The sequence below is a fragment of the Paramormyrops kingsleyae genome, chromosome 14 (assembly GCF_048594095.1).
Source record: "Paramormyrops kingsleyae isolate MSU_618 chromosome 14, PKINGS_0.4, whole genome shotgun sequence".
Classification (NCBI taxonomy): Eukaryota; Metazoa; Chordata; class Actinopteri; order Osteoglossiformes; family Mormyridae; genus Paramormyrops; species Paramormyrops kingsleyae.
The window spans coordinates 3,431,390-3,457,188 of NC_132810.1; the positions used below are offsets into that span (position 1 = coordinate 3,431,390).

A 25,799-nucleotide genomic window follows, 5' to 3' on the forward strand; every position below is an offset into this window, starting at 1 on the left:
TGTTTCAACGTTGAATTATAGTTAAATGCGTTGAATTATGGTCAGTGTTAAATTATCACCGTTGAAACTGAATTGATTTTCGGTCAGATTTTCAATATTGAAAAATTGATGGTGGCAAGACGTACCTTGATTCAATTTTGATATAAAGTGAAACATTGAAGATCAACGTTGTTTCAGCCATTTGTCTGATATGGAATCAATCAATGTCATGTCAGTTCTTTCTGGGAAATGGGGAGGGGGATTTGATGATATTGAGCTGTTAGCAATTTCATGAACTCGTAGTATTAGGGCCACCATGAAAATATTATTTGAATTCTGACTTCTTTAGAAAAAAAGTCAGAATTCTGAGATTAAAGTCAGAATTCAAATAATATTTTCATGGTGGCCCTAATCCTCTTCCGTACGTTTAATTGTGGAATAAACGGAGTATAACTAATAAACACCAAAAATACCAAAGACCGCCGCTGGGAGTCGCTGTCCTGTACCGCGCGACAACAATCTGGCTGCAGTATCTGTGACCTTATGTGCTGGGGAGTCCGGTTGGAGCCAAGACGCATGCGCAGACATTGCTGCAATACTGAAAAATAGATAAGTAGAAGCATTACAGACGTTCGTAACTAGATACAAAACATTAAAGTATAACATACTTTACTGTACGGTAACGGCATCCCTGTGTTTTGGCGCTGAAATGCATATTGTATTTTTTAACTAGTTATATAGATCCCGCGGCCTGCGTGTGCGTGGAGGCGCTGTCAGTAATGCGCCGCATCAAACGCTTAAATGGAGCCGGAAAGTGCGATATAGCTACGATCGACTGAGTGTGCATGTGGATACTGCGATGCTAAGGTATGGAAATGGGCACAAAAATCCTAATAAACGGTGTGCACGCGGGCTTTTGAAATCGCGAATTTTGTCAAAAACAAAAACCACTTTATTGTTAAACAAATATCTGTTAACTTGGTCAGCTCGTCGTTGGTGCACATTTCTAGGCTTGTGCGTTGAGTCATAGAAATAAGTCTTGTACCTAAATGTAGTTTTATTTACGTGTATTGACCTGCAACCTGTTCCCGGTGTTTATTGTCCAATAAATGCTTATAAGCGATGCAGTGTTTTAAGCTACATCACTATTTCGATAAGTACATAATACAGCGTGATAATGTTATGAGTTACAGGAGAACTTTCTTTTGGGTTTGTTTTGAACTTTTAGCGTTAGCAAAAGGCGTATTTTACATTTTGATTGTTTGTTTGTTGTTTGCGCGCTAAGTGGCCCCAGCGACATTCTTTGTGGAACAGGTCATAGTATTTCATGGACGTCAGTAAATAACTCCGTCGAACTGTACTGCGATACCTTTGCTGGTATTTAATTTAAAGCACGATCAGTCGGTAATTATCTGTTTCTATTAAGGCCACCTCAGTGTCGTATCAGTAGTTTTCGATATTCTTGGCACAGAAACATTTCGGCACTTTTGTCCCATCGTAGTTTGACTCTTGATCCCACATGCAGTAGAAATACACGTTTCTCAGTTCGCCATGAATGTTAAGTTATTGTTAATGCGTGATCTCCTTTTCGTTTTTGTTATTTGTTCCTCCAGGGGAAGATGTGCAGCCTGAAGCCCAAAGGCAATGGGCATGAACAGCCAAGAGGAGCAAATAATCGTTGTCCTTTTCAAGCTTCTAGATACTGAATGTTAAACTTTGAGAATCTTCTAGAATCCTTCTGTTTCATAGTGGCACAATATTTCAACAGTAGATGGTGGACGTCATGTTTGTCTGTTTATGTTACCAGTTACTCCTGCGTTATGCATTTTCATTAATTTGGCTTACATTCAGCTCCTGATTTGGGATCATTTCCTTGGATTCCCCTCCTGTCTTGTATCTTCTCCCGGAAGAACCCTTGACATTCCTTCTCAAGTGCCCTGCTGATAGGCCAAAAGTCACTTGTGAATTTTGTTTTCCTCCCCATAATTTGGTTTCATTTCCACCAAGATGTCCAGACAAAGCGTCCTCACGGCTGCTATAGCGACTGTTTTAGGAGCCACTCTTGGTGGCCTGCTGTTTTGGAGGACGCTGAGGTTCCAGAAGAAGAAGCGTTCCCAGGCTCTGGCATATTCTGACCCAGTCCAAGAGGAGCAGCTTAGCACAGTGCAACACCCAGTATCGTTGCCGCTGCCGTCACCGTCACCATCCCCACCACCACCACCACCGATATCCAGACCTGTAGCCACCCTCCTGCCCTCACCAGAGCAGCTGCTAAGCGTGCAGCCTGTGGTGGTGACCTCTGGAGAAGACTGGGAGCAGCTGTGGCCCTCACTTGAGAGAGAGTTGTCGGTCTTTCCTGTGCTGGGCCTAGACTGTGAATGGGTAAAGAACCCGTGTGTAAGGCTTCTCCTGCTTTAGTGAATTCCTCTGCTTCCTTGTGGGGCGAGTCTCACCGCCACATCCGCTCTCTCCTGTAGGTCTCGGTGAAAGGCAAGACGGGAGCCGTCTCGCTGCTTCAGATGGCCTCCTACACGGGTTTCTGCGTGCTGGTGCGGCTGCCGCAGTTCTGCAGCGCAGGGCAGTCCTTACCTCGCAGCCTCGCCGAGATGCTCAGTGACACGCGGGTGTTGAAGGTAGGCGTTGGCTGCTACGAGGACGGGAAACGCCTCGCGCGGGACTATGGCCTGTCGCTCGGATGCACTGTGGATCTGCGCAACCTCGTTATGAAACACAGGTACTACTGGTGCATAAGCTTTAACGTAACCTTAGGTGCCTGAGAAACTCTTGTTTGTCATCCAAGGACGTGAATGTGCTAGTTTGTAGTTGCCACCTGTGTGATAAACCCTTATGAGCTGATATTCATTTAACTTTAATCGTTTTGATTCCTCATCAGGAAAATGGGGTTGACTAATGGTTTGAGCCTAAAATCCCTGGCAGCAGATCTGCTTGATGTACCTCTAGACAAGTCACTGGAGCTTCGGTGCAGTGACTGGGAGGCAGACCAGTTGACACTGGAGCAGGTACTCACAGCATGAGGCTGTCAGCGGAAGAGAATGGATACTTTTGAGAAATGCTCACTTATTATTCATTTCTTTATTATTGGGACATGCTCTCAGAAATTCTACTCCTTTCTCTTCCCCGTGTTTCCTGACCGCAGGTGACCTACGCTGCCAGGGATGCCCAGGTGTCCGTCGCGCTCTTCTTCCGCCTGCTCGGTCTCCATTCCCCTCCGTGCTCCGCCCTTAGCGGAGATGCAGTGTTCAATCAGTTATCGTCGCACTGTGAGGGTCTGGTGGACGTGCCGTTCCGAGGGCGGGGGGAGGGGGAGGAGAGGACTGCCGATGGGGGGAGGCGCCGCCGGTGCCGACGGGACACGTCCGAGAGCCCGGGTTCTGGAGATCAGCAAGTACCCGATCCCCGCAAAAACAGACGCAAGCCCCTCGGGGTGGGGTACTCCGCCAGGTGAGGGCCTTCACTGGCAGTGGCTTCGGAATATCCAGCTGTTGGCCACTGGGGGAGAGTTTCTCACAGCTTGTGTGTTTCAGGAAATCCCCGCTTTATGATAACTGCTTCCTCCATGCCCCAGATGGCCAGCTCCTCTGCACCTGTGACAAGAAGAAAGCCAAGTGGTACTTGGACAAGGACATTGGAGGTATTAATTAACCAATTAAAAACTAGTCGTGTATGTGAGCAGCGTTAAGGATCAGAATTGGTGTTAATGCAGAATATGCATTACTTTTGCATCCATGCGGTGGCTGGAATATCAACTATGGTCGTATGGCAGTAATCTCCGTTGCTACAATGACTGCAGAACCCTTTGTTTCTGGTTTTGAGCATGTGAATTTTTTCAAATGTAATTTCTAATACCACCTTATTAAACCTGACCTTTTTTTTTTTTTTTAACGTCTCCAATGTAACTTATAATTCTTCCAGAACTCCTCAGTGAGGACCCCTTTATTGTCAGGCTGAAGTTTGAGCCATCAGGACGGCCCGACTCCCAGCAGGATTACTACCTTACAGCCAAAGAGAACTGCTGTGTTGTGTGTGGGAAGACTGACTCCTATATTAGGTGGGTTGGTCTGGGTGTCGTTTTGTTGTTGCCATGGTTTCATTTGTATTCTTGGTCGCAGTAACTGTACCTAGCTATTAAACCGCAGGAAGAACGTAGTCCCGCACGAATACCGACGGCACTTTCCGTCGGAGATGAAGGACCACAACTCCCATGACATCCTGCTGCTGTGCACGTATTGCCACGCGGCGTCCAACGTCCACGACGGGATGCTGAAGCAGCAGCTGTCTGAGGAGTTCTCCGCGCCCTTGGGATGCGAGGAGGGAGTGCGGCAGCTGGAGGACGCCGACCGGCGCCGCGTGCGCTCTGCGGCCCGAGCCCTCCTCACAGCCGGCGACGGCCTGCCTGAGTCCCGTCGCTCGGAGCTCGAAGGTGTCATCATGTGCTTTTTTGGCGAGGAGCACCAAGAAGTTACCGCAGAGATGCTACAAAAGGCAGCTAGCCTGAAGACCAGGTCAGTAGAGATGTAGGGCGTAGGATGATGAGGCAACGGTAAATGCAGTGACTGTTCAGTTTGAAATGTCTCTTTAATGGAAATTAGGTTCCCTAAATCTGCTCTTTTCCTGTCTTCACTTAGGATATTTAACCAGAACTATGTGCCCCATGGGCTGAAAGTTGTTCAGGTCTATGCAGAGCGTGGTCTCCGTGGTCTGATGGATCTAGAGAGACGCTGGCGACAGCATTTTCTCTCCACCATGAAGCCACAACATCTTCATCCGCTCTGGTCCGTGCATCACAACCATGTGAAGTTCCTCCGAAAGTACGGTGAGGACCTACCAATCAAGCTGAACTGAGCCTTCTTCAGTTGTCTCGGCTGAACTTAATGGAGGACTTGATGTACAGTCCCAGTATTCTGCAAACTCCCCCAGCTGCCTCGTTTTTGGTCCTTGCTGGATTATCTCCCCCCCCCTTTGCATCTAATGGCTTTTGCAAGTGTCAAAGAAACCCAGAACTCCTGAGGGCAAATGGACCTTAAAGTGGGAGGCTAAAATTTGATACTTACCGTGGTTAATCCAGAACACTAACAGTGCGAGATGACACAGGGTATGAAGTCCGCAGTATTTGTGCACACTTTTAAAATATTTAAATGGTGAATCCTTTTCACTAGTTTATTTAAGCCTACATTTTTAAAAGTAAGCTCCAAACCTGCTCTTAATTCCTTATGGATATGGATAATGGACCATGCTGGTTTGTAGCCGTAATGTGTTTGTGTGTTCCCAATCGTGCAGATGGAGTTGGCTTTACAGATCTTCAATAAGGTAGCTTTCAAAACGATTTTCATAGATAAGCTGTGACATTTGTCTATTTTGCCTCAAACTCCACATTGGTCGATCTTCTACGATGGATCCGACACCTTTTATTGCTGTATTTAATCCAAAAAGGGTTTAATGTCACTTTCTCTCTGGGTTTTGGTCAAGCTGAAGGCTGAGCAACTATCCATCTGCAGGGTGGTGAGTTGGGAAGTGTCTTCTCATTCGCCGTAGCCCTGGGTTGTGTGTTCTGTAGGGTAAGGACACCTCACACCTAATTTGAACCCCTTACTCTAATTGAGCACTAACCATGTCCGTCAGGCTGGAATCTTCAACTTCTACCTTGGCGACGATGCTTAATCATGGCTACTCATATTTCAGTTGCTGAAGTGCCATCTCTTACATGTTTTCCTGAGAGTTTACTAGCTTTATTGAAACTGCCTTGAAACATGGTCCTACTGTAAAGCTGAAAGAACATTATACTCTTAAGCACCTTGAATGTGTCCCGACTCTGTGAAACTTTAAGAAACTCGCTGCTTTTTTAACTTTTACATTTGTCCAGATGTAACTCCTAAAAAAGCTGCTTTGTTTCCTTAATTGTAAATAAAAGATTAAAGATCATATTTGTACACATTGCATTAAGTTGGTTGATTTTTCTGTGTGTGCATCTAGGAGAAAATACAGACTTTGCACGGGGGGGGCGCGGGGGAACAGTGTGCTTAAAGACGAGGGTGAATTAACACCAATAAGCACAGAAAATGACACCAAACATTTAGTCTTTTAAAAATCACTATTTAATAAATAGTCTGTAAAAATGTGTACAAAAGCTTCTCTTTACATGTCCTAAATGAATCACTTCCATGACTTAAGTCAAAGTACTCAGTTGGGTATTTAGTATTATGATTACAATCTGGTTCTGGTGAATTAAGGCCCCTTGATTTTGGCAACAGAACAATCTGTCAGTCTTAAGATGAAAGCACAGTGTCTAACCTGAGGTCCCAGGTCACATTAACTCCGTTATAAAAACAAGAACAAAATGCATAACACAAAATGGCTCAACATGCAGGATTATCCCCAACCGATCCTCAGGAATTGAAATACAACAGCGTAATCCACCATTATCGTACTGTTTTTATGCAGATGAACCCTGTTAATATCAAGACATCCATTAAAACCCTACGAGGCCTAAACATGAAGAGACCGTAGATTTCTGAGGTCTCGTTGAATTTAGTTCAAGCTCTTTTCCTTTAGAAAAAAAGAGCTGCTGAAGTCAAAGATTTAATCCACTTTAAAAATAATTTAATTTGTCTATTTAAATAACTCGTCCAACCATGTTTGTTGTTCCATAAATAGTTTTGGCTATATACATGTCATTAAATATTTTGGCCAGGCTTTGATCACGTTGACCCATTCACAGTGCAACCTCCAAATTACTAGATCACATCACTCATCTTTTAGTTAAAACCTAATACTGTTTTCAATGATAAACCCTTAGTATTACAACGCACTCAGTATTCTCAAATTTGTAGACAGGCTACTAATAGGGTTCATCTGTACTTTTGATCAGCCCAAACACCTGGTATAGGAAATCTTGTAGCATTAATAAATACATGGTTGCCATCCTTTAAGTACTTTTGTCGTTTTACTTCATCTTCATTTACATTGTATCATTAAATTTTGGTTGTTCAACCCCTACAACTTCCATGAAAAGAGCCCAACATTCATTTTTTTTTCCTCAACAAAAATTCAAAAAACATCTAGTATTAAAAATAAATATTTGACACTAACGACCACTAACTCAGTTTTTGGTCAAAGGCTATTTGAAGATTAAAAGATGCTGTCAATATGTTATTGGGTAAATTGAGCATGAATGATGCCTAAAATTGAAACTTTCAGGCAGTCATGTATCAGCTAGATATGTTCCTTTTTGTGACATTGCTCCTGCCTGTGAAATAGATCCCATGATATGCAACACAAGGCATTCTCATGCTGAACCCACCACTTCAGAATGTCATGACCACCCTTGCTTTCACCTCTGTCTTACTGATCCTGTTGGTCTTACTGTGTATTGCAGTTACAGGGCTGATCTAAAGGCAGTGGCGAATGTGCCTCACATTTGGGTCTAGCCCCACTCTAATTCACTGAATTCTGAGCTGCAGGTGAGCTTCACTCAGTCCGCAACCCCCCCTCAGTATAACAGTAGCAGTTATTACAAACATCTCTTTGTTATTGCTAATCTGTTAAAAGTCTCCAGAAAATTAAAAGAAATCTTACAAAGTTCTAAACATGAATGAATTCTATGTCTTCCACTCAGCGTAGAAACATCTAAACATGATCATAATCTACTTTTCTCGTTAAAGCCTTCTTTGGACAAAGTATATTGTACTCCTTTCTGCTCGCAAACATTTCACAGATGCAACATTGATATTTGCTGGTGTATTCAGGATGAAGTGGACTGCATGACTTTTGGTTGTCAAATGCAGATATTTTTTTTTCCCACTCAGTTTATGCAAGATACAGCGTTACCCAAGATTAATTATTTGCCACAGCGTCAATCTCAACTATGATCACTGTTCAAGAAAAATAAAATTCTCTAGAGTAAGACCATCCTCTTATGGCCCACTGTAAGTCAGAATGCTGAATACGAGGAACTGAGCACTAGAAGCACAGAACAGCAGCCCTTGTGCAGAATAGCGGTAAATCCTCTTCATCCCTTTTACAACTCAATCTCTGCCAAACACAAAACAGGCCGCTCCCATTTATTACTAAGCTAATAAAAACAGATACATACTTCACATCGGGACAAACCTTAAATCAATATCTTCAAATAATACTATCCCATTTGCTTTTTTACAGTAAATGCTACTGCAGATGATTTAGCTGCTATGGATGTGCTACGAATGCTGAAGGATTTGTCTGAACACCTGACATATCGTTTGAACGTTTGAACCATTTCACGCACTCCTGAAGTATAACTGCATCTGCTATTTGAAATGGGTTCAATGAGAAACATCTACATAAAATTTGTATTTAGTAATATTAAGCCTGTACATCAGTACTACCTTTAAATTCCTTTCTACAGTTTATTCTCCTTCATATGTCACTGCCGGTTTCTACTGGTGTCCCTCCATGATGCTACTGACGGCCTGCTCCAGCACCGAGGCTCCCTTACCATCCGGAGGAGGCTGCGTCTGGAGGCTTGGTGGCCCCTGCATACGTTGCAGCTCCAGGATGCTGTCGATAGCACTTTGAAGATGCTCATTGAGGACATGGTCCTCCCCAGGAAAAGCCAGACCCTGCTGACTCTGGTCAGGATCTGGTCGGAGTCTTTTAGGTTTCGGGGGGCAGAGGACAGGGTCAGTGCCGGGCAGCACCGAAGCAGAGGATTGTGGGTCTACTTGGGAGATGCTGTACGCTATGTGTGTGTCAGTAATCTGCTTTGACTCCTGGGCCTCATTGGTTATCTGACTCCGGTTATTCTCTGATGACTCAGTCAGATTCTGGGGGTATGTAGGGTCCTGGCATCCTTGTCCTTGTTCGTTAATTGTGTCTCTTCCATTAGTCAGCTGCCCAGTGCCATCGGACTTGTGGCTGGAAGGAGGACTGCATGCACTTTCACAGGCCGAGTTGTGCACTACCTTGCGGGATCCCGACTCGTGCTTTATGGTGAGTTTGAGTGCCCCCCGGCTACTGGAACGGTACGTTTTGAGGCCTGGCGGCCGATCAGACAGCAGGGCCCACGAGGGAGGTGAGGGGGGACTGTTAGAATGCAACAAAGGAGGTCCAGATGCTGGTTTATGGAGAGACACCAGAAAGGATTCTGTTGAGATGCCAGGACAGAAGCACTTGTCAAGATACGTTCTTAATTCCATAACAAAGCGGCTAAGCTAAGCACAAACATCAATTCGCACAAGGAAGCACATATTCTATGCAAGATCTAGAGATCCCAGGTACAGACCTGGCTCTAGTCGGGCCTTGCGCTTCTCTTCCCCAAGAACTCCCCTCTCTGCTTGGAGGAAAAGCCGCTCCAGCATCACCATTTCCGCTGATGGGCTTACCTGCTATAAGTAGCGTCAAGGAAGATGTTTACCTCGATCAGGCAGGCTAAAGGTCAATGTAAGTGCCGCAGCCACTCAAATGGGATGAAAGATAGCGAGGCCTATAAAGACGGCATCGGAAATCGGAACAGAAGTGAGCAGAGGTGGTAAAATTTATGATGCGTAGGACAAATCAATCCACTCACCTGGGCTTCCCCCAACAATAGCTGCCGGTACTTGTTGAGCATCTCCTTGGTACGTTTCAGTAGCAGGTCAGATACAGCTTCAAACTGCTTGTCTACTAAAGACACAAATAGTGCAGCTACATCAATAACACAGATAAGTACCGATGAAGAGATCTTGGGGTGTTTAACAATGCCAAGAATGCAAAGATCATTGCTTGTGTTCTAGGCAAAAGCGGTCTTGCTAACTTGCCCTCCCAAGAACAAACTTGGGACGCAATGAATCATGGGACTGTTCTCGTTTGGCGAGATGCATCCTTGATACTCGGGGCAGGGCAAGAGTGACATTGGATTTTTACTGTCCACCTGTTCTTGAATATTGGGACTGTACTTTGGCAATGGAAGATGATGTCAAGTGGGTACGTGGAAACCCAAGAACGGTGAAGTACACATATTGGTACTCGACCTTGGTGTGTCTGGGTCTCACCTGTCAGGAAGTCTGCCTGGCTGGGTAAACACCCCGCACAAGTGTGGAATGGCAGCAGACGGATTACTGCATTCTCCAGGGACAGGAATGGGGAGTGGGCATCCGGGCTCAGAACTGCAGTGTGATCCCTGCACAACAGTTGCTGGAACCTGTAGAGGAGATGAGGACATCCCAAAGCACCACACTGGATTGGAACAGGTTTACTCTCTCCAGAGTCCAAGAAACGGCCACGTACCTGTGCTTGCGTATTGCTGGGGTCAGTCTCTCCTCTCTCTCTTTATCCTTGCACGCTGTTACCTGATTGGTAGGGATATAAAGTGTTTCTTACATTGCAATTACAAATACTGAACAAACCGCACCAATCATAAAATAATTTAATGACAGTTATAGCCACATGATATCATTGTAACTCATTCCTGGAACACAAGCAGTGCCCCTTGTCAGGCAGACTCAGAAGTCCCTGTCACCTGCGAGTTTGACTGCTGCTGGGGTTGCATCTGAGTCATTTGACTGTGGTGCTTCAGACTGTGTTGCCCCTGAAGCTGGAGCCCTTGGGGTTTTGGAGAGGCTGGCTGAGGCCCTGTACTCTGCACAGTAGAAACCAAAGCTTGTTCTGGTGAATAAAAAAAAAAATACATCAGCGTATAAATGACACCGATTAATGCCCCACCTTTGATGATTCATATTTACTTGACAGTTAGACTTCACAGTCCACTGATACTCACTAACTTCTGCCCGCAGCTGCGTGGAGGCGTCAGTTGGGGCTTGAAGATCCTCCGGACCCAGGAGAGATGTGGGCGGATGTGACCCAACAGACAGACTGACCACTAAAGGGGACGGCGCCGTGTGCACGGGGATAGCGGCCCGTGAGAAATGGGACGCCTTGCCATGTCCAGACTCAGACAGGCTCTCAGCCTGCCCACCAAAGTGGGAGGAGAAGCTGGCATGGGTTGTGCTTAATGAAGCCTGGCCAATCAGAGGTGAGCATCGCGGCCCCGGCTGCTCGTGCCCAGGATGGGTGGGAGTGCCGACCCCTCTAGGGATTGGGGTCACGGGAGGGGCCCCCGCTTGGCTGACGGTGATCTGAGGAGTAACTTGGACCTGTAGTGTCGCAGGCAAGTTATCAGCAGATGTTGACTGTGGCTGAAGAGTCTGCTGTGATGGAGAATTAAGCAGAACAAGACTTAACATCACATCCACATCTTACCAATATTCTGCATAAGGATACAACCACTTTTGTAACCGATAAAATTTACAATCATTAAATTAAAAAATTGCCAGGTAACTGGAGTAGATTACAATATTTGCATATCCTCAACTATTAAAGATTTTTTTAATAGTGGGAAATGTAAAAAGTGTGCCACTACAATCAACCTGCATTTTCCCAGTCATAGATTCTGGGTAAAAGGCTTACATGTAAGGATAGTTTTGTCATAAACTTTTCAGGTAATTTGCTGTACCTGACTTTCAGGAAATACTCCAAGACTGATTATTTTAATTGCATCCTCTCCAAAATCGGCGCAATTATAATTATTGAAAGTCTGAAATAACTGGAATGAGCAGCAAGTAAAATCACAGCTTTGATGCACCTTATAATGTTCCTGTCATGCTGATAATTAACACGATGTGTGTCTTCGGTGACCATGTACTGGATACATGATTGGGGTGTTATCTCTCATAAACACATACATATTCTGTATTAACTAGAAATTACATACACATACACACACACACACACACAGTACCAGTCAAAATGCCAAGCCGCCTACAAAGGAGAGTGACAGTGCCACGTCACATGACCTGGTCACCTGACCTAAACACAGTAGAGATGGTTTTGGAGGAGTTTGACCAGAGAGTGAAGGAAAAGCAGCCAATGAGAGCTCAGCATATATGTGGGACCTCCTTCAGGACAGCTGGAAAAGCATCCCAGGAGGCCACTTCATGTAACTGGTGTAGAGGAGAGAGTAGGATCAGCCAGTGCCTGGAGCAACTGGGGTTAAGGGCCTTGCTCAAGGGCCCAGTGGGGGCATCACTCTGCTGACCCAGGGATTTGAACCGGCAACCTACAGAGCTGCCGAAACTATTTATTTTATTGCATACTTTTTGGTTAGTGCATAATTCCATATATGTTATTTTATAGATTACATAAAATATGGGTAGGCGTGTCCAAACGTTTGATTGGTTCTGTATATTATAAAGATAAAAAATAAGCACATCTATTAAACACACATTTCCCGTTACTAATGTTTTTTCTCTTTGCGTGATACAAAATGTAAAATGCAAAAAAAGACTCTCCTTTGAGGGCTGGACTTATTGCAAAGCGATCTTCTCATGTCTTTTAACGTGGGTATTGCTTAGTTAGCTTGGGAATGACTGTGGGTCATGTTATCGAAACCATTATATTATTTACCTGGTTGACCTGCTGGAGACGATGCATGAAGTCGTGTTTTGGAGGAGCTGGGCTAGACAGCCCACCCAGCACCTGCGGCCCATTTGCACGTGGTAAAATGTGCTCGGGCAGGGGATCGATTGGGTCATGGTGGAGGGGGACGTCCAGCTGAGGCTGCAGTACGGTCAGAACTGGGGGAGAGGACTGGACCTCTGTGGGACATACCTGCAAAGCATGATGGTCAAGACGCTGTTTCAGCCGAAATAGTTAATGAGACAAGGTTTACGCCATTATGACTTTAAAACAGGGAACCATAAATACATGGAGTAACCACATACCTGTGGAACATGGAGTAGCTGTTCCTCATTTGAGCCTTTATCCTCTAGGGCAGATGTTTCAGGCAGCAGTAAGACGGAGGTCTGTGGCTGACTTTGCTGTCCATCGATGCCCCCGGAGATAGGCTGTTGGGCCTGAGGTGCAAAAGGCAGGCCCTGTACCACGGAAGGACCATTGACAATTGAAATGGAGGCTACATCCGACGGAAGCACCCCGGGGCTGTTGATCAGAGTGATGTGACCCCCCAAGGCGGTGCCATGAAGCAGGGTGCCCCGCCGTCCCTGTCCTTGCGGCGTGTAGCTTCCAGCCACTTGTGCAGGCATCTGGACTATAGTAGGAGGTGCAGACTGCAGGTGCAAAGGGCCTGATAAGAGGGCACCTTGCCTCAGCGCTAGCTGCCCTGTTGGTGTTGTGAATACGGGGCTGAAATTCAGCTGCCTGGGGGGGGCTGTAAGAATCTGAGTACTGTCCATCAGGTGACCAGAAGAAGGCGCCCCGCCCCGCACTGAAATCTCTTGCTGGCTGGTAGGAGTAAGCAGGGGGCGTGTGGTACCAGCAGACTGGGATACTGGCACTGGGGTTTGGTTGGGAAGTAGGAACTGATTGTGGCCTTGAAATAGACCCTGGGGCTGGATGACAATGGATCCCCCTTGATTCAACAACTGCACACTGACTGGCTTGCTGAGGTGAGGGGTGGTTGGGGGTTGCTTGGGGCCCAGAGGAGGGGACAACAAAATGTTTGGTGAAGTTGTCCCTTGAACCAAAGTAAGGCTTGGCGAGGTCTTCTGTCCAGAGGGCTTGGGACTTATTTGCACCAGACGGGGCTGGATGTTGACAGGCATCTTGGGCTGGATCGGCAGAGGACCTCGTGTCAGCAGAATCCCCGGGCCTGTGGTGGCCCTCAGTGACGTCGCCATCATGGGGCGACCTGTCAGGCTTGGAAGGGCCTTCTGAATGATCATTCCAGAGCCCTGAGCAGGACTCAGAGAAATAGAGGCTTCGGGTGGAGTTCCAGGGAAAACTGTGCCAGGTAGAAGACCCATGAGCTGAGGGGCAGCAGGCTTCAGGGAAGGGCAACCTGGCCCCACAGCCAGCAGGGAGGGCTGCGGGGGCTCCACAGCTGCTTGGGTATCCCGGGGCATTGTGGGCAACGGAGAGGATTTGGCCAGGAATTGTGAGGCAAGAGAACCAATCAGTGTTCCAGGGGGGTTATAAAGAGACAGGGCATCTCCAGGGGCAGCCAAGCCAGCTTCCAGAGCCAAGGTCTGCTCAGTGATGTCAGCCTCCTGAAGACTCTGTTGTAGGATGTCACATGCTTCCTCCTCTTCTACAGCCCCCACTGGGCCTCCCTGCCCTACCTCGGGAACCCCCCCTCCATCTGGAGAACTGAGAAGTGCTTCTTCCAAGAAGGACAGGTCAACGCAACCTGGAGGGGGGGTGTCCCGGGATGGAACATCATCTGCCAGCAAGGATCCTGGACTCTGACCGGAAAAAATAGACACAGTGCCATACATTTCTCCCTCAAAATCCAGTTGTACCTCAGTAACATCTCCCTCCAAATATCACTGCCATATTGTCTCTGGTCTTTTGTCTGCCTGCATTAATGCTTAGACCCTGTGGTGTTTATGAAAGCAAAGAGAGACTCACGGGGGCATCAGCAAACAACGAGGGTTCTCCTGGGGAGGAATTAATGAGCAGGTCGTCACTTTCCAGCTGAGGGTACAGAAAAGAAAGAGGATGAGTGTATAGGGTGGAGATTTCTTATAGAAAGACGTGATATACGAGGTGCATTCTGTATGTACAGCATGCATGTGTTCAGCGATTAATAAGAATCAATCAAACACATGTAGCTAACAGAAAAATGCTTATGATCCTTATTAGAGGTAACCTACTGCGTACTCATGCTCCTGCTTATTATTAGATTAGATTAACATTTGGGTTTCTGCTACAATGTTGCAGTTCTTCTTCCCTTACAATCAACAACTCATACCATGAATGTCTTAAGTTCAGTTCAATAATTTAGCTCAACCTCTGTATTAGACTAAAGACTTCAAAGCCGCTGAACAATAGCACCTACAAAGAGATCAATTATTCATCTGCTGTACAGTATGGAGGTTCACCACTTTTGTCAAGAGAGTTCTCATATTGCAAGCGACACCTTTCTAAACTGGCCAAGTGCCACGACAAATCACCATGGTAACCAATTATTGCTTTGAGATTTCAGATTGCAGCCTCCCTCACAAGTCCCAGACACACTGATTTAAGTCAGCGATCTTGTAATCTGCTGTAGTGCCTCCATACTGACAATTTTAATGTGTCCTACTTGAACACTCGTGACAGTTTACTATGCACAATACATTATCAGGTCTAGTGATCACAAAAATCTGTATTTAAAGGGTGGTGTGTATCTCAGTAGGTTTTGGATCTGTGCCTGCGTGTATAACCTTATGGGTTCAAATCTATCATCATCAGTAATCATATCATCATTGGGCCCTTGAGCAATGCCCTTAACCCCAACTGCTCCAGAGATGCTGGCTGACCTTTGCCCTTTGACCCCATAATCTCCTCACTTGTATACTGCTTTGGACAAGAGCAGCTGATAAAAACACAAAGACTGTGTGTCATTTCACAAGCTTTTAATTTATTATTATTATTATTATTATTAATTATTATAATTACACAATATGAATATAAATAATATGTAATGTTGTTTTATATTATAAGTTTCTCTTTTGCAGCTGTGCACACATTAAAATGCGGAAAGATAAAAGTTTTACCTCGTTGGTTCCATGAAGGAAGTCATTCAGGGCTTGGGGGTCACTGTAAGAGAGAATAAGGAATTAATGATTTAGTGTCCTTAGTCAAGCATTAGAAACATGTAAATCTGATTGTCAAAACAGTTTGAAGGCCCCATGTCAAAAAAGAACAATGGCAGTAATAATGAAATCATCATCGTAATATGCATGCAATTTTAATCTAACGCTCCCTGACTTACCATAAAACATCAAGTAAACAAGTGCCATCTTCATCCTCCATGTCAGCTGAGAGCATTGGGACGAAGCGGACAAGACATATTGTTGCGAAATTAGACATATTGTTGCGAAATTAAACTGCTGTAGATAACACTACATGGGAGTAGTTAGCAATTACATTACTGATGTCACTGAGGACCCATGAACTATGTACTTAATAAAAGCGCAGTCTGACATTTTTATATGCTCTAATTAAGTAACATATATCTGAATTGCATGAAGCTATGTGATGCCTGCAATGGGCTGCCACCCCATCGAGGGAATAGCCCCGTCTTGTCACATATTTCTCGTCTAGCCATTTCCTGGATAACTGAGTACATTTTGAGTACTCTACACGACTATAAATAGGTGAAAAGGATTTGGGTGTTGGGAGAGGGAACATACTTCATGTGGTGGAGGCCCCATTCAGAGCAGACTGGCTGGGCTCTTTAGGGGCCTCATGGACACACAGGTCTGGCTTCAGGGATGAACGACCAAGCAGTGTTTGGCCCATGAGGCTGTCTTCTGGATCTGTGTGTTCCTCCGTATCGGCATATCTGCTACCTGTGTGCTGCAAGGCCAATACAAGGCCGTGAGTTATATGCACTAGAACTCAAACGCCCGGCGTTGCCCTTAAGTGGTTGCCTGTTCCCACAGCTGCCGTGTCCTTTTCTCCAGCAGGGCGTGTGAGGAGGCCCTAGTGTTCACCTGCATGCGGCAAAAGCTGCTGAAACTTTCCTGAGACCACGGGCATTGGAAGAGCATGGATTCCCTGGCAGATTCATGGGAGACCAGCACTGCATAGGGGCCCCTAAAATCTACCATCTACTGTTGGGGGGCCTCCTCCGTTAAATCTACTGCTTAAATCCACCCAAGTTGGTAGAGGAGACTTAGCAGGTTCTGCAACACAACTTAAGGTATGTTCATACTTCGTATGTGTACAGGTGTCCACGCGAATGTTTATGACACGATTGACATAAACATAGTTCTCTGCAGTTGAATGCATGCAGCATCAAGATTGTGTGTTAAGGCAACGCGACCACCGATAGCACACCAAGTATTTTATGAAAAGGAGCAGGAAATGTACCCGAGTCAGACTCCTTTGTTGTAGTTACAAGAATATTTGTTCATTTGCATTGGATGCTTCAAATTCTATAACTGTTTGAAACAGATACACCTTGCAATTGTGATAACTGTTTAATACATTAATTTCAGACATTTCTTATTTATGATTCTGATACCTGTTTCCCTGCTGTTTAAAGATGTTTCAGGCATAGAGATGGCATATTTCAAATTATTCCAACACAAGGATATTAATCTGGGAACTGGCAGAATCCCCCAATCTGTAAGATGGTTCTAGAGCCTGTTGTGATTCTAAATAGTGTAAAGTGACAGCCAACCTTTCCAATACCTCAAAAAGAGACTTCTGTGTATGATGATGAATACAACGAGAGATGCCTCAAACCTCAAAGCTGACATTTAAAAATACTGGTGATGTCATTCCTTGTTGACGCTGAGCATCTCCTGCACCAGCACAGCAAATTCTCCACCGTGCAATCGATTTTCGTTTAATAGGCGCAAATATCTTTTTCATTTTCGTCTATGTCAAATAAACAGCTCTTTTCCCTCCTCCTAGAATTTCTCCATGGAATATTGTCCTTTCCTCCTCCTAAGCATTTTGTACATGTGTGAATTGAGTGGGCTTGACCGCAGAAGTATGAATAGCTCTGTGTCTGGATGCATGAGCACAGTCCCTGTGCGGAGAAGTACGTCCAGGCCCTTAGGGGAGACGGACTGGGAGATGCTCTGTGAGTTACATGGGGCAGCCACTGAGGAACTTAGCCACTGTGTCATGGACATCCACTTGTGTGGTTAATACAGTTTCCACAAAGACCCTGTGATGTTTTTCCCAATAACAAACCACGGATCACAAAGTACCTGAAGGATCTGCCGAACAAGATGAGGGCTTTCAGGTCTGGTGACAAGGAGGAGATCAAGTGGGAGCAGACAGAACTGAGTAAGCTGCTCTGTGACGGGAAAAACCTTTACACAGGCAAGATGGAGAGCATGCTACAGCAGAACAATGTGAAAGAAACTGGAGTGGCCTAAGGACCATCAACAGCTACAAGCTGACTGGAAACCTTGTAATGGAGAGTAGCACAGGACAAATTAGCTGAATCTGGTAAAACAAGTCTGATTCTCAATTGCCGGTCCAGTTCTTCTCCAATACCATCAGCCTCAGTGTGTCAACTCAGAAGGTTTTTGGCTAATACTGCCCCCTACCTTTCCATCACCTTACCTCTCTGTGATTTCCCCACTGAAGACACTACATCCAAGGCGTGCACTCCCGTCCCAGTCCTCCCAGACTGTCTATCTCAGCTGACCAGGTGAGGAGAGATCTGAGGACCCTCTGCATGGGCATGTCTGCAGGGCCTGATTGAAATCAGCAGTAGGGTGATTCAGGCATCTTCCAGCCAGCTCTGTGAGGTCCTTCTATACTGTTTTACTTCTGTTTGGGTCAACAGAAGGTGTCCCTGCCCTGGAAGACATTCTGTGTGGTCCTGGGGCCAAAGGAGGGGCATACAAAGCCCTTTAAGATTTCAGATCATATTCTCACTTCACACATTATAAAGACCTTTGAGAGACTGGTCTTGAAACAACTCTGACCCCTGGCGAAGACCAGCTAGGTCCCCTGCAGTTTGTTTACCAGGCACACGTAGGTGTGGACAATGCTCTGATCTATATAGAGCCTACTACCACTTGATCAAAGCTGACACCACATTACAATCAACACCATTTGGCCTCCAAATCGGGAACAAACTCAGTCTCCTGGATCATAAACCATCTGACCAACAGATTAATTTGTGAGGTTCCAGAACTATTTGTCATAAACGGTGGTTCCTTCTGTCTCTCTTCCATTTCACCCTCTACACAATAGACATCCCAAAACAACACCAGCTCATGCCACCTATGGAAACTCTCAGAGAACTCCCCCATTGTATTGTTCATCAACAACAGAGATGAGTTACAGAGTAGAAGCTAGATATGGACTTGCACGTACCAACTATTTCAGTACCACCTGCAGCTCAATATGAGCAAGACACAGAAGTCTGTGGTGGATTTCCAGTGTGCCAAAGAGCCCCTTTGACCTATCACCATCCAATGGGTAAGATGTGGAGGCAGTACAGTGCCGCAGGGAGCAGAAGGTTCACTCAAACAGCAGGGTAGACAACACACTGGCACTGTGGGAGTCTGCTTTCTGAAAAGGCTCAGGTCTTTGCATTTAGCTGCAGGAGATAAACTATAAGGACAAAAGCGTTGGGACACACCTCTTAATCATTGAATTTAGGTGTTTAATTCAAAACCATTACCACAGTTGTATAAAATCAAGCATCTAGCCATGCAGTTAGATTTACAAACATTTGTGAAAGAATGGGTCATTCTGAAGAGCTCAGTGAATTACGTCATGGCACTGTCACAGGGTGCCATCTTTGCATTAAATCAGTTCATAAAATTTCTCCCCTGTTAGATAGTCCACGGTCAACTGGAAGTGACATCATTGCAAAGTGGAAGTGTTTAGGAGCAAAAGCAACTCAGCCAAGGAGTGGCAGACCATGTGACGTAACAGAGTGGGGTCGCCGAGTGTTGAGGAGCACAGTGCGTAAAAGACTCCAATGCTCTGTTGACTCAATAACTGCAGCGTTCCAAACTTCCTCTGGCATTAACTCCAGCAAAACTGTGTGCTGGAAGCTTCATGGAATGGGCTCCCATGGCCGAGCAGCTGCTTGCAAGCCTCACATTGCTAAACGTAATGCCAAGCGTCAGATGGAGTGGTATAAAGCACACAGCCACTGGACTCTGAAGCAGTGGAAATGTGCTCTGTCTGGCAGTCTGATGGACAAGTCTGGGTTTGGCAGATGCCAGGAGAAGGTTACTTGCCTGATTGCATTGTGCCAACTGTTAAGTTTGGTGGAAGAGGGATAATGGTATGGGGTAGTTTTTCAAGGGTTGGGCTAGGCCCCTTAGTTCCAGTGAAGGGAACTCTTAATGCTTCAGGATATTAAGATATTTCAGACAATTCTATGCTTCCAACTTTGTAGGAACAGTTTGAGGAAGGCTCTTTTCTGGTCCAGCATGACTGTGCCCCAGCACACAAAGCAAGGTCCATAAAGACATGGTCCAGTGGATTTGGTGTAGAAGAACTGGCCCCCACAGAGCCCTGACCTCAACCCCATCAAACACATTTGGGATGAACTAGAGCAGAGATTGTGAGCCAAGCCTTCATGTCCAACATCAGTGTCTGACCTCACAAATCCTCTTCTGGATGAATGGGCAACAATTCCCACAGACACAATTCCAAAATCTTGTAGAAAACCTTCCTAGAAGAGTGGCAGCTGTTATAGTTACAATGGGGGAACCAACTCCATATTGATGCCTATAGATTTAGAATAAGTTGCTACAGAGGTTCCTGTAGGTGTAATGGCCAGGTGTCCCAATACTTTTGTCTGTAGAGTGTATTTTACCAGTCTGTAGTGGCCAGAGTACTTCTTTATTCAGTAATCTGCAAGATCATTTCGGGTATTGCCAACTACCTAAACAACTTCACCAGAAAAATCAGCTCCATCGAAGTAATGATCCCAGACACTCTGGAGGCAGCTGCAGAGAAGATAACAGTTGCAAAATGGAGAACAGGGTGTTCTCTTGGAGCTCATTACACAACAGTGTGCTAAGAGGCGCAACTAGGAATGTTTTCTGTTGGCACTGCAATGCATCCTCACCCCCAGCCACAAAACACTCTTGGACAACATTAAATGGTTGGAATGTGACATGTTACATGTCTATAGCTATGCATATCACCTGTACACTCCTCCTGATCTTCATTTATATTTTCTTATTTACCGGCGTTTTTCCATTTGTAAAACCTTGTTGTGCTATGTCTGCTGCATATTGAAATAAAAGGGGATGTAACAGGCTATTGAACTTGTACAAGAAAATTTTGTTATAAACCGTAACATCGACAAGAAGCTGAGCTTAACGGAATAGCAGAAACACGACACAGAACAGAATTTTAAAGCGCAATTCTGTTCAGTATCAGAGAAATCCCTAGTCTTATAGAAATGTACAAATATAATTACATGTAACAGCCGCTGACGTCATTCTTTGATATCAAATATTAGAAAAATGTAATCTGTCATAGAATACTTGTTTTGTTTGCAGTTCATGTCGCTCTATAGTAATACATGAATGCGTAATTATTATGTCTTATTCTGTATTATCCAAAATGAAATTTCTAACATATTCTTCGAATAAGATACCTGCAATGATACACTTGACTAATTCTGTTATTCAGTCAAGAAATCAAGCAAGGTAAAACAACATTTCTTAAGGGATTTCCCAAATGCTGCTTCACCCCGCACTATCGGCTACCCCAACAAAAAAAGCGCATACCGTAACTCGTTATTGCCGCGCGTTCTTTTTTAATTATACGCGAACAGATGCAACGTACCCGTTTCTGGGGATTCTAAACCAGGGTAACAGACAGAACCAGATGAATGAAAACATATTGAAATCATTTTCACATAACCTACATCTGAAGCAGTTACTTTGAGAAAGCAGTAGGGTGTTACATTATAACACATTTGGGATCGCATACATTGGTGCGTGTGCTTTTAATGTATGGAATATATAGATTAAATAATATCATATTACCTTGCGTATTATAATTTAAAACAGGATGATATGCGCTCCACGTCAGCATATATGGTTTATTTGCTAATCTGAGAAGACGTTAACCTCCTTCATGTGTACCTTGACTGAATATAAAGGAAATACGAAAGAGGCTCATTCCTATTACAATCGGCGGCTCCTCAAACCAGTACTTCAGCGTGTCCCTCACTCTATATGTTTCTCTCTCTCACCCACAGCGTCTAGGGGTGGTACCTATAAGACAGCAGACCTCCCCAACCTCACTTCAGGTAGATCAGACGGATTCCTGTGTTTGTTTACAACCTGCCACAACCGCATTTTATCCCTTCGCACTGCCCACGGCGCTATCATCCCGGCAGTAACAGACAGTGGACTCTCACTGGATTTCCAGACAGATGATGACATGGGCTAAAAGCATCCCTGGAAATCAGTACTTAGGCTCACTTCGGGAAAAAAAAATTCATATGAAATCAGTTTATGTAGCCATATACTTTAAGCAGTTCGCATTGATTCAGTGCAGGATGCTGCTGTTCATTGAAAATCTATCACGGAGAAGGAGTACCAAGGTAGCTAATTCCTGCTGCGCTCTCCGCAGCAACACAAAGGATCCACTTGTAACCATCACATCTGTTCTACTCTTCCTTTCGCTGTCGTTTTCTGTGTTGTTCTGGGTCATTTTGTAATTTAACTTAAAAAAAAAACAACTCACCGCGTCTTTGTGGGTTATTGTCCTCTCAGGCGGGCCTCTGCGCCATTGAGTCTTTTCAGACGCTAAGGGAGAGGGGGGTAAAGGGGGATCGGGGTGGGTGAGAAGCAAGAGTGAGAAGAGATCAGAACACAAAGGTGGAAAAAGAGTGGAGCGAGGGGGCTGCGCTGCCTTTGCGTCCTTTTAGTGCTAAAGGGAAGATGGGGATGCGTGGCTCAGATCTGAAACGCAACGCATTAACGTTTAAAAAAATCCGCGTTGCCACCAAGAGACAAATTTCCTTTGTAATGCTATTATAGTAGCATAGAATTATGCAATATACGACTTAATAACCTAATACGTCCTCCAAGAAGTATTTCCAGAATGCTCAATTTCATTACCTTAACCAGCCTTTTAAAAATCATACAGCGTACTATTCTAACCCTTTACAGCTCCCAGCGCGACAGTCTCGCTTAATCTTGCATCGTATTATTAAACATTAACACAAGGTATCCATGTATCTTGTAGCGGGTATCATTTTGAAGCATTTAGTTATATTTCGACCATTAATACAGTACAATACAAATGCAACATACCCAATTTTGGTATGAAATGATTTCAAATGGATTCAAGAAAAATGTTGATGTAAAATGCTCAATGAAAATATGATTCTAAAAATATTATGTAGCTACAGGTTCAAAGTATAAACAAAAACAAATTCACATTCAAACGATAATGGTATAAATAGGTGAGAATCAATGGGCTTCTCCCGCGAGGTCCGTCATGTGTGAAAATCAATAGCTCTCCTCCGACAACGAGGAGCTCTTCTGTCTCCTGATTGGCCGCCTTAGCAGTGACTGACACACTGTGGTGTTTAAAAGCGCAAAGGAGGCGCGTGCACTAATGCAGCGCAGGTCAAAGCACGCAGTCATAATATGATTCATTTATCTATAATTATCCGTTTCTATTACAGACAAGGTTGTAGTCCTATATATTACACAATAATCAAAACAAAGCCACATACAGCTGATTACTTTGTATTTATGGCGGATAATATTTTTGCTTAAAAAGCAAAAGAATAAAATTTACCGATTTTTTTTCTTCTGAAACATCTTATTTTATAACAAAATTTTCTATTCTAATAAATAATCAATAGAGAGATGTTCTACCATCCAAAGATTACAGATTCTGCAATTAGTTTCTTGCTTTTCCATCAAGAGTGAAATTTTAAGATTCAAATCTTGATTATTTGCTAAGGTATAAATCATATCCACGCTCTTACCTCATTCTATGGAGTCACAGTATAGATCACATCCGGTACAGGTAAATGAGACTGCTATTAATAATGATAGGCCTACATGTCGTTATCACAAAAAAAAAATCTTTCTGTTGGCAGTACTACTTCCTACAAATCTAGTGCGTCTTTCCATATTCAAAGCTTGAAAATATACCATACTACCATATTAATGCAATGTTGATAAGAATAACAATTTAACTATAATTGCAAATATAGTTAAACTGTTGAACTGTTATAGCTCCAAATGCATTCTAGATTGAAAATCTTTGAACACCACCCTACCAAAAATTACAGAAGGTTACAGAAAAGAAGCAGTGGACAAAACTATCAGTATTCTAAATTATGAGAAAATCTTTCACAATGAATATCAGCCGTCAAAGTCATATGGCATTTTCCACTGTCATACAGGAACCGACCCGTACCGGAGCTGTGATGCCAGTCCAACACAGTACCAGCTCACTTCGGTTTTCCACTGCAGAAGGGTAAGTAACATGAACCGAAGAGGCGTTGATTTACTGTTCACACGGTGTACATTATGAATTACTATTGGCAATTATTGTTTTGTTTTTTTACTGTGTACTAATTTCCATTAGCAAGTCTGTGAAAATTGCAATGTTACGCAAATATCAAACACTAGCGGAATTAGCAATTATTTGCGTAAATTTGCACTGCAAATACATTAAGTTCAGCTGTCCTACAGTAATGTTTTAAGTAGGAGATTGGAATTTTTCAAGTTTCATGCATGTGCCGTACTACTAATAATGAATAATATACATGATTTTTCGTTAGGATAATCCATGCGCAGAACGCTGGTATCTCCGTGCATTCCGACCAATCAAATGCTGGTGCTAGGAACGGCGGGATTTGGTCATGTTTTCGGCCCTGCTAGTAATCAGAGCCATGTCAGCGTGGGTGTGGGTTGGGTACTGCTTGCATACTGTGCAATTGAAAAGCGCCATTTTGCAGTACGGGTCGGGTATAGTTCAGTTCTTGGTGGCAGTGGAAAAGCACCACTAGACTATCCATAATAAACCTTTCGCTTACAACTTAGAAGCACAGATTTCTGAGATAACTGCCTTTTCCAATTTCGAAAACAAATTCCACTTTTATAATGCCACCAAAAACCAAGCAGTACCACGAAATGACGGTTGTCCATTGTAAATTATCCAAGCCATTCATGAACCAGACCCACGCTGACGTGGCCTGAATTACTACCATCCGATTGGTCAAAATGCATTGAGATACCAGTGATCTGCATTGATATGCATGGATTATCTGAAGGAAAAATGGGGATATTCTATGAATTAGTCCTTATTAGTAGTGTCGCACTTCCCGATGTATTGACCCATTCCCAGTAACTCGGAACCTGAAAATTTCCAACCATCTACTTAAAATAATACTATAGAACAGTGCAACGAAATGGATTCATAATGCACATTTATGAAAGCAAATGCAAATTCTGCTAGTGCTTGATGCTAACATACACTATATGGACGAAAGTACTGGTACATCTGGCCACTACAACCTACGGGAACCTTTATGACATTCCATTATAAATCCATAGTCATCAATATGGAGCTGGCCCCCCCTTGCAGCTACGACAGTTGCCACTCTACTGGGAGGGCTTTCCACAAGATTTTGGAGTGTATCTCTGGGAATATTTATTCATCCAGAAGAACCTTTGTGAGGTCAGGCACTGATGTTGGACATGAAGGCTTGGCTGGCAATTTTCATTCTAGTTCATCCCAAAGGTGTTCGATGGGATTGAGAACAGGACTCTCAAGTGCAGGCCAGTCAAGTTCTTCCACACTAAACTCTCAACCAGGTCTTTGCTGAAGCATTAGGAGTTCCCTTCACTGGAACTAAGGGGCCCAACCCCTGAAAAACAACCCCATACCATTATCCCTCCTCCACCAACCTTACAGTTGGCACAATGCAGTCAGGCAGGTAACGTTCTCCTGGCATCTGCCAAACCCAGACTCATCCATCAGACTGCCAGACAGAGAAGTGTGATTTGTCACTCCACAGAACATGCTTCCAGTGGTGGTGTGATTTACACCAGTCCATCCGACACTTGGCATTGCGCTTGGTGATGTGTGGCTTGCATGCAGCTGCTTGGCCATGGGAGCCCATTCCATGAAACTCCTGTCTCGCAGTTTTGTGCTGGAGTTAATGCCAGAGGAAGCTTGAAACTCTGCAGTTATTGAGTCAACAGAGCGTTGGCGACTTTTACACAATATGTGCCTCAGCACTCGGTGACCCGCTCCGTTATTTTACCAGGTCTGCCACTTTGTGGCTGAGTTTCTGTTGTTCCTAAGTGCTTCCACTTTGCAATAATATCACTTACAGTTGACTATGGAAAATCTATCAG

At 44.4% G+C, this 25,799-nt stretch overlaps 2 protein-coding genes across 5 annotated transcripts; one reads left to right on the forward strand and one right to left on the reverse strand.

Moving 5' to 3' along the window:
* Window positions 1-505: 505 nt before the first annotated feature.
* exd2 (exonuclease 3'-5' domain containing 2) lies at window positions 506-5,936 on the forward strand. 2 transcript variants are annotated; one of them, XM_072699071.1, is made up of 10 exons: window positions 506-592; window positions 713-846; window positions 1,593-2,376; window positions 2,457-2,713; window positions 2,873-2,999; window positions 3,137-3,441; window positions 3,525-3,631; window positions 3,913-4,048; window positions 4,137-4,502; window positions 4,626-5,936. In XM_072699071.1, exons 3-10 carry the CDS (start codon window positions 1,987-1,989, stop codon window positions 4,840-4,842), a joined length of 1,905 nt encoding a protein of 634 aa, XP_072555172.1. In that variant the 5' UTR covers window positions 506-592; window positions 713-846; window positions 1,593-1,986; the 3' UTR covers window positions 4,843-5,936. The 2 variants fall into 2 exon arrangements, with proteins under 2 accessions (XP_072555172.1, XP_023683265.2); XM_023827497.2 differs by having other exon boundaries at window positions 516-846; window positions 1,593-2,361.
* A 147-nt stretch (window positions 5,937-6,083) lies between these two features.
* LOC111851991 (BRD4-interacting chromatin-remodeling complex-associated protein) lies at window positions 6,084-22,954 on the reverse strand. 3 transcript variants are annotated; one of them, XM_023827417.2, is made up of 15 exons: window positions 22,728-22,954; window positions 22,156-22,217; window positions 16,146-16,311; window positions 15,725-15,770; window positions 15,507-15,549; window positions 14,377-14,442; window positions 12,732-14,210; window positions 12,415-12,618; window positions 10,730-11,159; window positions 10,472-10,617; window positions 10,240-10,301; window positions 10,005-10,153; window positions 9,542-9,633; window positions 9,257-9,359; window positions 6,084-9,118 (listed from the first exon to the last, which is right to left on the reverse strand). In XM_023827417.2, exons 4-15 carry the CDS (start codon window positions 15,763-15,765, stop codon window positions 8,412-8,414), a joined length of 3,522 nt encoding a protein of 1,173 aa, XP_023683185.2. In that variant the 5' UTR covers window positions 15,766-15,770; window positions 16,146-16,311; window positions 22,156-22,217; window positions 22,728-22,954; the 3' UTR covers window positions 6,084-8,411. The 3 variants fall into 3 exon arrangements, with proteins under 3 accessions (XP_023683185.2, XP_023683183.2, XP_023683182.2); XM_023827415.2 differs by having other exon boundaries at window positions 9,257-9,356; window positions 9,542-9,636; XM_023827414.2 differs by having other exon boundaries at window positions 9,542-9,636.
* Between the last annotated feature and the right edge of the window lie 2,845 nt (window positions 22,955-25,799).